The 13,695-nt window shown below is 37.0% G+C and overlaps 1 protein-coding gene across 1 annotated transcript in view; it reads left to right on the forward strand.

Moving 5' to 3' along the window:
- The window catches only part of LOC121417724 (carbohydrate sulfotransferase 15-like), a 34,582-nt gene that overhangs the window by 16,896 nt on the left and 3,991 nt on the right, over positions 1–13,695 (forward strand). The window contains exon 6 of the mRNA XM_041611754.1: positions 6,871–7,018. Within this exon, the coding sequence (XP_041467688.1) occupies positions 6,871–7,018 (148 nt within the window). The remainder of the gene's footprint in view (positions 1–6,870; positions 7,019–13,695) is intronic.

Below are 13,695 nucleotides of genomic sequence, written 5' to 3' on the forward strand. Positions count from 1 at the left end.
AGGTGACAATGCGCGTACAGCCCGCTGGCTAAATTACCAAAACCATTGTGCGCTTGGGGGATTTTGCTTTTCGCTTTCAATATTTTTGCTCCCTTCTCATAGATTACTGGAGGGAAAAACTCTTGTTTTTTCGTATTTTCGCTAGATTCCGAGCCGTTGTACAACACAAATAGCGAATATTCTTATTCGTGCAATGGTGCGAGATTTCGCATTCGGTGAAAGAAAGAAACACTCTATTCAACACGGCTAACGCCTCGTTGAATCAAGGAGCTGCTCCTTGGTTGAATAGAGCTATATAGTCCAGGATAGGCCCCATAGAAACTTGACCAAACCTTGTTTTTTTATATATACAATATTTTTTGATGGTTTCTTGTCAATTCGAGGGTGCTGATTCCGAATCTGGATGATGCCACTCGTGTAACCTTGAGCATTTTCCGCAAATTGGCAAAATCCAATATGGCCGCCAAAATATGCAAATTACCCATGAAAATCCTAAACTGTCCACACATTGGCTATGAAATGCATAAAATTGTGTGGCAGGAGTGAAATACTCTCTGAAAAAAATAATTTTTGACAAAATATTTATTTTCCTGATATTCAAAATGGCCGCCATAGGCCATTGTATACTCTATTATGTACAATATGAATAGGGAAAACTAATTTTCACAAAAAGTAGCACTAAACCGCAAAAAATCGCGATGTATGAACGAAGTAATATATGCAAATCATCATTACTAACGAGATATATCACTTATTATCTCATATATGGGGATATTGCTGTATTTTGATGTCTAAAATAGCCGACACTGGCCCAAAGAGATGTAAAATGGCAATGGCTGGGGCCAAAAAATGACAAGAGTGAGGACTAAAATGCATATTATTAAGATAAACAAGTGGAATGCTGACTAAAAGCATCATTGCCATCATTGCCATTAATATGCCATTTATGTGATAAATGCTGTATTTTGACATTCAAAATGACCGCCACCCATATAGGCCCTATATTTATCATGTACAATGCGAATGGACGAACTAATTTTCACAAGAGTGAGAATCATAAATGCATATAACTGTGATATACGATTAAAAATATTGTAAAAAAATTATTTCTAACTAAATACATCACATATTGGTCGTGGAGGTAATGAATGCTGTACTTTGAAATGCAAAATGGCTGCCATAGGTCCTAAAAGTATTGTGTACATTGTAACATGGGACAAATTTTGACATAATTTGGCTTTTCTTGACTCTAAATATTATACATAATTGTGAATTGTGAATTGTGAAAGGGTGAAATATTGTCTAAAACCATGTTTTCTACCGAGATATATTATATCATGTGTAATTAAGTTGATAAACGCTGCATTTTTAAATTGAAAATAGCCACCATAGGCCCTTATCGTAGAATATACAATTTGAGTGGAGATAAACAATGTTCACAAAATGGGCATATGGCAGCCATTTCGAATGCTGAAATACAGTTTTTATCACCTTAATTACCTAAGATATGATATATTCTGTTAGAAATCATGTTTTCAGACAATATTCCACTCATACATCACCATATGGCCAAGCAAAGCCAAATTCTGTTGATATAATTTGTTCCCATTCACATTGTGCATAATACCATAAGGGCCTGTAGCAGCCATTTTGACTCTGCAATAAGAGTATTTATCACCTAACTGGCAGAATAAATGATATATCTTTATAGAAATTTTGCTTTCAGACAATATTTTACTCATAGATCACCATTTATGGTGCTCACTCCTGTGAATATTGGTTTCCCACTTTGCATTATACATAATACTGTTAATGTCTATGGCGGCCATTTTGAAAGTCAAAGTACAGTATTTAACACAAACTTGAAACCTGAATGATGAATTTCGTTAGAAAATATGTTTTAGACAGTATCCCATTAATTTATCACATTTATGTGCATTTTAGTGCTCTCTCTTTTGATTTCTTTGCTACTCTTTCTCATTGTGCATAATACTTTTAGGGCCTTTGGCAGCCATTTTGAATATCAAAATAAAACATTCATCACATACATGGCATATTAATGATATATTTCGTTAACAATTATGTTTTTAGTCAGTATTCCACTCGTTCAATCTTAATAATATGCATTTTATTGATCACTCTTGTGACTTTTTGGCCCCCATTGCCATTGTATGCAATACTGTTTGGGCCAGTAGCGGCTATTTTAGATATCAAAAAAACAGAAATGTTCCCAAATATGACATAATAAATAATATATCTCGTAAGTAATGATGATTTGCATATATTACTTCGTTTATACATCGCGATTTTTTGCACTTTAGTGCTAATTTTTGTGAAAATTAGTTTTCCCTATTCATATTGTACATAATAGAGTATACAAGGGCCTTTGGCGGCCATTTTGAATATCAGAAAAATAAATATTTTGTCAAAAGTTTTTTTTCAGAGAGTATTTCACTCCTGCCACACAATTTTATGCATTTCATAGCCAATGTGTGGACAGTTTAGGATTTTCATGGGTAATTTGCATATTTTGGCGGCCATATTGGATTTTGCCAATTTGCGGAAAATGCTCAAGTTACACGAGTGGCATCATTCAGATTCGGAATCAGCACCCTCGAATTGACAAGAAACCATCAAAAAATATTGTATATATAAAAAAACAAGGTTATGCCTCTTCTATCCTGGACTAATATTTCTTTCACCTCATGCGAAATCTCGCACCATCGCACTCACGCCTATTGGCTATTTGTATAATGTATAACAAAAAACTTGTTACTCCACTTTTTAATGATATATGTTTCAAATAGCAATAGATATTCACCCACATCAGACTAGAAATGCCAACGATCTACATATTCCTCTGCTAAAATATCAGACTTCACGAAATTCAGTGAAGTATTCTGGAGTAATAACTTGGAATGCAATACCAGTTGACATTAAAATGACCCCATTTATTGCCTCATTTGAACGAAAATATACAAACTATTTCATAAAGTAATCATAATCTAATAATGTATACAGTTTGCCCATCACAATTACATATGTACCCCCCCCCCCCGCCTATAATCTAGGCGGATGCTGCAGTTATTGTCTGCTGTTATGCTGAACGTAAGCGATACGTCTGATCTGGTGAAGACTACGCAATGCTAACGCAGCCACAAAGCGTAGTCTTTGCCAGATCAGACGTATCATTTGCATTCAGCATAACAGCAAAGACAAACTGCAGCCTCCGCATGGATTATAGGCTACCCTCCCCTTCTGATCCAAATGTCGTCCGTTCGTCACAAACTTGACACATAATTCCGCATCGTAAGTCACTTTTAGATGGTAGGTGCACTTGGGGGACCTGCATGTTATGCTACAGTCGAAGGTCACATGTAAGGTCGAATGTCATTTTCAGGTCAACGTCAAAGTTAACATGCAAGACTCTCTTATGGCACATACCTCTGCAACCTTATCACTTTTCAATGAAACTTGGATGGAAGATGTACTTTGGGGACTGTTTCTCAAAATGTTGCTAAAAATGTTTCAATCACTTTCTTTATTTGTCATCAGACTTCAGTGACATTTTCGGCATTATGCTCAGTGGATTTTACTATATTTATCTAGATATAATTATTTTCAGCCTGGGGTATCTCTAATGAACCCACAGTTTTGAGGGGGCACGGTATGGGAAATGTGGGAAAATTTATTTTTTAATCACGGGCGAGGGTATACGTGAGAGAAATTTTTTTACCTGTCTGAAATTATTTATGATATATTATATTGAAATTATATTATGTAGCAAATGATATCCTATTTGATCCTTTTTCGTTTCATTTCTGTTTCTCCTTCAATTCATTTTCTCTTGGTTGTGAAACTTTTGAGGGAGCACCCCCCACCCACACACACTTACACGCACTCAACTAATGCTTCAACGTAAAACTTAACGCTTGTGACCGCTATTGCATGAAATTAATGACTTTCTGTAGACTTATTATTGTGAACCATCCCAAATGGCAGAAACCCCTGTAATTCTGGTGGAGGTGGCAAAATTGATAAATGTAAGGAAATTGACCTAAATTTGTCATGTTTGTTTTGTTGTTTGTTTTGGGGTTTTTTTGCTTGTCAAATTTCTCCTGACCAAAATGACCTTCATTTTGTCATTTTAGTGAAAACCTATGTGTTTGTTTGTTTTGCTTGTTAAATTTCTAGGGACCCATGGCCAGCAAGAATGGTTACTCCAAGTACTCTAACCATGCTAACTACGCAAAATGAACACATCTCCCCTATTTTACGATCTCTCCATGTCTTCCGGCACACTTTCGAATAACCTTCAAGATTCTTCTCATTGTCATCTCCAAGACCCTTCGTTCCTCGCCGTCAGTCAGATCCCTCCGCTCATTTTTTTGTCAGGGCTTCTCAAATTACTGCCCGCGAAACTCTGCTTGGTTTTTTTGATCAATTTTAAGTCACAATATGAAAGAAAGCTCTATCATGTCTATATGATTGCATTGTGTATCCATGAAACCTTAATAAAAGTAATGGCATGTCAAACATTTTCACTTTCAAACAAAGTTTAGTGGAGTCTTTTCTGTCTGTTCGATCTACTTTCTTATTAGATGACCAGTTCCCACCACGTTTGGACCTACAGGTGCGAAAGTACATATTCCACAATGAACTAACTCATACCGAAGCACCTTGTTTTTTGACCAGTGAACATTTGCACCAGTGCTTTCATCTGGCAATTTCACCTGTTGTGCCAAGGTTGAAGCAACTTGTTGCTTACAGTGTCACTTTTTCCATTGAAAGTGAGACTGACACCCTTATTAGAGTCTACAACAGACATGCTCTTTTATTCAATCTACTTTGACTACACAAAATATTGTTACTTCAGGACATTATCTATCTCCCCAATTATACCAGGTATATGTATAGGTACAATCTAGATTCCTTTTAACAAAGTACTGCAATTTCATCGCTGTATTTTCAAAACTTCATATTTTGCCTGCGTTCCATGTGAAACTGTTATAAATTTGTTTGATTGAATGCTCCCAAAGTAAGGACCAGATTTGACAAGATTGCATCTAGGACCCCGAACGCAATGGTCTTTGCGCTTCGCGCACACTTTTTTTTTATTATCTTCACCCTGACCCTTTCAGGTTTATTTTGAGTCTCATCTGGCCCTTCACAGAAAAAGTTTGAGAACCCCTGATATAATTCTTCAAACCACGGCCCTCGCACAGAGACCAGATCCGGTGATCGTGCCTTTTCTGTTATTGTTATGGAACAAGCTCCTAATCCATATTCAAAATGCTTCCTCTGTTGTAATTTAAAAAAAAAATCACCTTTTCTCAACACCTGCTAAAATATGTCTTTTTCTCGTCCGCCGTCCGTCTGTCGTCCGTCTTCCGTCCGTCCGTCACAAATTTAATGACACATAACTCCACAACCGTAAGTCGCTTTTCAACCAAACTAGGATGGTAGATGGACTTGGGGGACCTGCATCTTATGCTGTAGTCGGAAGTCACATGATAAGGTCAAAGGTCATTTCAGTTCAACGTTAAAGTTTACATGCAAGTCTCTCTTATGACACATAACTCCACAACCGTAAGTCGCTTTTCAACTAAACTTGGATGGTAGATGGACTTGGGGGACCTGCATCTTATGCTGCAGTCGGAGGTCACATGATAAGGTCAAAGGTCATTTCATGTCAACGTTAAAGTTTACATGCAAGACTCTCTTATGACACCTAACTCCGCAACAGTAAGTCGCTTTTCAACCAAACTTGGATGGTAGATGGACTTGGGGAACCTCCATCTTATGTTGCAGTCGGAGGTCACATGATAAGGTCAAAGGTCATTTCAGTTCGACGTTAAAGTTTACATGCAAGACTCTCTTATGACACATAATTCCACAACTGTAAGTCGCTTTTCAACCAAACTTGGATGATAGATGGACTTGGGGGACCTGCATGTTATGCTGCAGTCGGAGGCCACATGATAAGGTCAAAGGCCATTTTCAGTTCAACGTTAGCGTTTACATGCAAGACTCTCTTATGACACCTAACTCCGCAACAGTAAGTCACTTTTCAACCAAACTTGGACGGTAGATGAACTTGGGCGATCTGCATGTTTTGCTGCAGTGGAAGGTCACATGATAAGGTCAAAGGTCATTTTCAGGTCAACATTAAAGTTTACGTGCAAGGCTATTATGACAATTCTGTTGCGTGCCCTTGCAAATCACGATGTTTCTGGTTATTTTCATAAGTGGGCGATGCACAAAATCGCTTTTGCCTCCTTTATAGATTCATTGTTTACTTTAGTCATCCCACCTGTGCGCTTTGAAACACCCGTTCAAAGCGCTCTATAAATGTTACTGCTATTATTATTATTACTATTATTTCAATGAAAGCACTATTTATTTCCTAATTTTTGCTCGTCTAATTTACTTTAGCAATCCCTGCTTTTAAAAAATCCCAAGACCCTGTATTCTACCCCCCTTGCTCCCCTCATTTATCACGTTTATTAGATTCCGGGACGATCAGGGATGTTTCTCTCCCATTCTGTTTATTTCGCCCCTCTTCCTCTTTTCTTCACGTCTCCCTTTCTTCTCCTTCTTTTCTTTCTTTCCCCGTTCATTTCCCTGTTCTTTCTTTCCCCGTTCATTTCCCTTTTCTTTTCCCATTTTTGCCCTTCTTTTCTCTCCATTCCCCTTTCTTTCTTTCTTTCTTTTCTTTCTTTCTTGTTTTTCTTTCTTTCATCTGGCCCTTCTCCTACTTTATTTTCCCAAGGGAATCTTTAAGGCAGCACCCCCCCCCCCCGCCTTCCGTCGTCCAGTTGTTACTCCACTGCTTCCACTACCACTATCATCTTTTTTTTTTGCCTACAGATTGTATTCTCATTATTGTCACTTCAATAATAAAGAAGGATCTCCCCAACGATTTCATGAAGGGGTACTTGCGAAAATTGAAATATATAAAACATGTCGGACTAAGCTGAGTGCACGTGCATGTTCTTACACCAATGATGGATTAGCGGTGAGGCATTATTCGATTCATTTCTGTAGGTAAAATTTTACACCGATTTGGCTAAAAGGAGACGGAATAAGCAGGGGCGGAAATCTATCCCCAAAGGTAGGGGGACACAGGTGCGGATCCAGCCTTCGCCAATATTTAGGATGGGGCGAAAAATTTCCAGCCACATTTTCTCCGATCGGCAGCTCAAAGATGATTTTTGTTTGTTTCTTTGAAGGGGTAGTCCTCATTAGTCACTTCTTAGCTTTATTCTTATAAATTAATATATAATATCATAATCATTCTTTACATGATGCGAGCGCGAAGCGGGAGTTAATTTTTTTTTTTTGGGGGGGGGGTTTTATGTATTTTTCCTTAAATTTGAACATTAATTCTGGGCAATGTTTGTTATCCTGAAAAAGAAGTGTATGCAACTAAATAATTACTACGAACGCAAAGCGCGAGCAGAAATGTACTGATGGAAAATATACCTGTTAGAGACTGCTTGCATTTAGCATTTAACAATCTAACAATGCGAGCGCGAAGCGCGATCTGATTTTTTTTTACATTTTCACCTAAAGAGAGGAAATTCTAAGCATGCAGAATAGGTATATAAGTAGACAATTAATGCGAGCGCAAAATTTCGAGATTTATCCTATAATATTTACTGAACGAGACACTTCATGTTTTGTAAATCATGAAAATGTTTAGTATTAATAATGCGAGCGCAAAGCGCGAGCAGAAAATCTTTATATACGTTTTGAACTTGTAACTGTTAAAAGGTACTTGTTAAGGACTGCTTGCACTTGGCCATGAAGGCGTTACATATTTCAACAATAAAAAAATGCGAGCGCAAAGCGCGAGCTGAAAATTTTTGAAATTTCTAAAGAAAGAATGGAAAATTTTAATAAATTTTTGTAGTCGTGAACAGGATAGTTATATAACCTAACAATTGATGTGAGCGCGAAGCGCGAGCAAAAAAAATCGAGATTTAGACCTAAAAATGGGCCACTCTGTTCATGTTTTGTAAATCATGAAAAGGATGGGCAATAGGGGGTCTTCCTACATTAATATTGCGAGCACAAAGAGCGAGCAGAAATTTTTTGATATTGTGATCTGGAACTGGGTAATGATTTGAATATATACATGCGCGCGCGTGTTTCTTATTTAGACCTAGAATATAGGCATTCTAAGTACATCTTTAATCATGAAAATCATGAAACGTTGATATTCCGATCTGAAAAAAGAGTAAATTTCAGCTTTATTTCAAGCAATTTGAAGGAAAATTGTAAGGTGGATAAGGATCGCACTTAAAAAAGAGCTGATATTTTCATTATTATTACTTTGAGTTTTGACATTGGACTGGGACGCGCGCGACAGGGAAATCGTTATGACATGTCATTATGAAAATGATGACTATCTTCCTAAGCGCGAGATGAAACAAAAGGGACAATTTAATTATAAATTAATATCATATTTATTAATGCTTTTAATGAGGGCGAGAAATCTGATGATATTATTGCATTAAAACTGGACATTTCACTTTTGTAATTATAAATAGGATGTATCAGTTAATATATTGTTAACCATTTAATGCGAGCGAAAATCGCGAGCTAAAATTTTTGATAAAAAGTCATGAAAAGGGGATTTTAAAGGACAAGTCCACCCCAACAAAAACTTGATTTGAATAAAAGAGAAAAAATTCAACAAGCATAACACTGAAAATTTCATCAAAATCGGATGTAAAATAAGAAAGTTATGACATTTCAAAGTTTCGCTTGTTTTTAACAAAATAGTTATGTGAACGAGCCAGTTGCATCCAAATGAGAGAGTCAATGATGTCACTTACTATTTCTTTTGTTTTTTTATTGTTTGAATTGTACAATATTTCAATTTTTACGAATATGATGATTAGGACCCCCTTGCCTGAGGCACAAAACGTTAAAATAATGGAATTGCTCAGGGAGGAATGAAACTTCATTTCACATGACAATGATGAAAAAATCAAAATATTTCATATATTAAAATACAAAAGAAATAGTGAGTGAGTGATGTCATCAATTTTCTCATTTGCATACCGACCAATATGTGCATGTAACTGTTTTGTGAAATGAAGCGAAACTTTAAAATGTCATAACTTTATTTTACATCCGATTTTGATGAAATTTTCAGTGTCATGCTTGTTGATTCTTTTTATTCAAATCAAGTTACTGTCGGGGTGGACTAGTCCTTTAAGTAGTTTGTTGTATAATCAATACTGAAACATACATAACTCGCCAATCAAAATGCCAGTATGAAGCGCTAGCTGATACATCTTGACAATCAGACCTGAAAAGGGATACTTTGAAAAAATTATGGAATACATGAAAATAATAGATACCTGCAAGATAAATCAAAATTTGCGAGCGCGCAACGCAAGCTCCCAATGCTAAAATTCAGACCATAAAACTTAAATTTTTACAGAGAGCTTTTTAAAAATCAATTTGTAAATCACACAAAATAATGAAAGTTTGATTTCCGAGGTTTTCCTAAAATATAGGGGGGGGGGGTCCAGGCCCCTGGATCCGCCTATGGGGAAAAGGGGTTGGAAAATTTGGCAATAAAAAAAAGGTTATCATCCCAAAAGTAAGATCATCCCGTCCTAACTCGTCCCAAAATAATGTTTTATTTCGATTAAGAATGATGTATTCTTTGCCATCAACAAAGACAAAAAATAGAAGGGGTACATTTGATATTGTGTCCCCCTAGTATTTTGAGTAGGGGGGACACGTCCCCCCTGTCCCACCCCCCCCCCCCGGGATTTCCGCCCATGGAATAAGGATAAGTCACCAAGGGATGTTCTCTCCTCTGATCCTTTTGTATGGAAGCTTAAAAGTGCCACCGAGATGTTGAGATAATTATCTCGGGAAGTCGACATCTTGATAGCAAAAGATAAGATGACGAGATCCCAGATCTCATCATGTCGACATCTTTTAGAAGAGACGATGAGATGACAAGATCCCGGATCTCATCATGTCAACATCTTTAAGAAGAGATGATGAGATGACAAGATCCTGGATCTCATCATGTTGACATCTTGTAGAAGAGATGATGAGATGACAAGATCCCGGATCTCATCATGTTGACATCTTGTAGAAGAGATGATGAGATGACAAGATCCCTAATCTCATCATGTTGAGATCTTGTAGAAGAGATGATGAGATGACAAGATCCCGGATCTCATCATGTTGACATCTTGTAGAAGAGATGATGAGATGACAAGATCCCGGATCTCATCATGTTGACATCTTGTAGAAGAGATGATTAGATGACATGATCATGGATCGAAGATCTTGTCATCTGACCATTTCTTCTAAAAGATGTCGACATGACGAGATCCGAGATCTTGTCATCTCATCATCTCTACTAAAAGATGACGCGGTATCCCTTTAATGGCTGAATCTCGCAAGCACAGTGACTTAATGAACCCATAGTTTTGAGGGGGCACGGCATTGGAAATGTGGGATTTTTTTATCACGGGCGAGGGTACGTGAGAGAAATTTTTGAGCTGTCTGAAATTCTTTATGATACATAATAATACAATTCACATTATGATATCCTGTTTCATCCTTTTCGTTTCACTTTAAATTTTCTTATTTATGAAACTTTTGAGGGAGCCCCCCCCCCCCCAACACTCACAAACGTACTCACTTTAAGTGCACTGTAGTGCTTGATCAACGTGAAGTTTAACGCTTGTGCCGCTATTGTATGAAATTTATAGAGTTTCTGTAGACTTTATAAACAATTGTGATTCAATTTTTCCCCAATAGGCGAAAAAACCCTGTAATTCTGGTAAAAGTGGCAAACTGGATAAATGTAAGGCAATTGACCTACATTTTTTTTTGCTTGTCGAATTTCTCTGGAACAAACTGACCTTCATTTTGTCATTTTAGTGAAAACCTTTTTTTTTTTTGCTTGTTGAATTACTCGGGACCCATTCAATGGCCAGCAAGAATGGTTATTAAGCAAAATGAACACACCTCCCCTATTTTACGATCTCTCCATGCTCCCGGCACATTTTCGCATAATCTTCAAGATTCTTCTCATTGTCATATGGCACCCAAGTACCTCCAAGACCTAAATTTCCCTTCGTTCCTCGCCGTCAGTCAGATCCCTCCGCTCATTTTTTTCATGTAAGTCTTCAAACCACGGCCCTTGCACAGAGACCAGATCCGGTGATCGCACCTGTATTTCAAAATGCTACCTCTGTGGTCATTTTCTAAAAATCACCTTTTCTCAACACTAGAATGTGTTGTTTACTTTAGTCAGCCCACCTGTGCGCTTTGAAATACCCGTTTAACATGTTTAAAGCGCTCTAAAAAAATTTCCGTTATTATCATTATTTTAATGAAAGCCCTTTTTATTTTTTCGTTTTTGCTTGTCTAATTTACTTCAGCAATCCCCGTTAAAAAAGTTCCCAGAGCCCTGTAGATAGATAGATAGATACCGCATACATTCGTAATTCCGAAGCTTCGTAATTCCGAAGGTTCGGTTATTCCGAAGGTTCGTATTTCCGAAGGTTCGTAATTCCGAAGGGTTCGTAATTCCGAAGGTTCGTCTATCCGAAAACGAAATAAGGTTCGTAATTCCGAAGGTTCGTTAATCCGAAAACGAAATAAGGTTCGTAATTCCGAAGGTTCGTTAATCCGAAAACAAAATAAGGTTCGTAATTCCGAAGGTTCGTTAATCCGAAAACGAAATAAGGTTCGTAATTCCGCAGGTTCGTTTATCCGAAGACGAAATAAGGTTCGTTAATCCGAAAACGTAATAAGGTTCGTTAATCCGAAAATTAAATAAGGTTCGTATTTCCGAAACTAAAATAATTCATTTTGGTAACAAAAACGATGTTGTCATTACAAGATTACATTATATTATGCAATGATAGTAATAACGATCGATGATACATGCGTGTGTTGGAGCCAAAGCATGTATTTCATTAAGAATATAGGCGCCCTGATCAAGCATAGGCTAATTTCGATTTTATCTGAGCAATTGCTGCCTAAGCAAATGGTTTAATTAAAGATGCAGGGGATCAAGTGTGTTGGAAGCGTGCGAGCAACCTCTAGATAATAGGATTTGTATTGGAGGGGATGTCATTTTTAATAACAGCTTCTGCTGGTAATAAAAAAAAAAAATACTAATAATGATCCTTGTGAGATGTTGAAAGTGTGAATCGCAAGCTCAAACTAGTAGACATTTCATGTAACAAGACGCGAAGTGAGCATTCGGAGCATTTTTTTGTAATCGTGAGAAAGATGTGTATCTTTCTAAAGAATTAATGCGAGGACGAGCTGTAATTTGTGTATATACTGACTTGGGGCCCGTTGCATGAAACTTTTTACCTGAGAAAACTCAGGTTGTTTTTACAGGAGCTTTTGCCCTGTGCTAAAGTCAATGGCGGAAATCAGACTAACCTTAGTTTTCAGTTTTTACCAGAGTTTTCTCAGGTAAAAAGTTTTATGCAACAGGCTTCAGAAAGTAATCTTTTAAGGAATGCATTTAGTGACTCATGAATAGAATATATATCTCACGAACTAAATAATGAGAGCGCGAACCGCAAGCTTAAAATTTGTGATATATCAACCTGAAAACTGGACATTTCATACTTCTTTTTGTAACCAGGAATAGAATGAGTTCCTCAATAAACACTACTTGATGCGAGCGAGAAACGTGAGCCAAATTTTCCGATTTTCCAACCTGAAAACTGGACATTCTAAGCATTCTTGTAAAAAAAAAATAATAGCTGGGAGAATAGTTTACAGAACGGAAGTGGCTTCCCTGGGTAAATAATATCTATATCAATATTATCATTCTAGGCCCACATGAAATTTCCAAAAGTTTGAGCACGTGATTCGCTCGCGACATCTTACAAGGATGCCCTTTGAACAGTAATTGACCAAAAAGGTGAATTTTACATCTTCAGATTTAAAATTTTCCCCAAAACCGCTTGCTCTCTATGGTCGCAGAAATGAAACGTAAATATAAACTTTAGTGATCACTTAAAAAATTGTGCTCAATTTAGTTACTACAAAACACACAACCTCTTTACACAAATGATAATCTAATGGTGAAAATATCCGTTTGCACCAAATCGCCCCTATTGGCCCCTTTTTTTTGCTTTGCCCCCCCCCCAAAAAAAAAAATACGTTCCGCCGCCATTGGTTAAAACACGCATCGTCTTCATGGCTAACTGCAAAAAGTTCTTAAAATGTCCCCTTTAGATCAGGTCAGAGCTAAATTCTGTTTGCGCTTCTTGCTAGTAGTTATTATCTAAATTTAGTTACATATATAGGCATCTCGCTTTGAAGATCACAAACATATTGCCCATCATATAAAAAAAATATATTGCTCGCATTATTTAAAAAGGGTTTATCATGTTATTACATATTTACTTTATTTTATAAGGATAAAGCTAATTATTGACTGTTAGGACTACCCTTTCAAAGAAACAAACAGAAATCAACTTTAAACTGCCGATCAAGGAAAATATGGCTGAAAAAATTGCCCCCCCCCCCCCCTCTATTTGACGAAAGTTGGATCCGCCGGGAGGGAGGCAGGGGCATCAGAAATGAAATAAAAACAGGGAATTAAAATATTTCCAAAATGGGAAAGTTCCTTTTTCAAAAATAAAAATGCCAGTTTTCATGTTTTTTCGAAACAAA

The sequence above is a fragment of the Lytechinus variegatus genome, chromosome 1 (assembly GCF_018143015.1).
Source record: "Lytechinus variegatus isolate NC3 chromosome 1, Lvar_3.0, whole genome shotgun sequence".
Taxonomy (NCBI): domain Eukaryota; kingdom Metazoa; phylum Echinodermata; class Echinoidea; order Temnopleuroida; family Toxopneustidae; genus Lytechinus; species Lytechinus variegatus.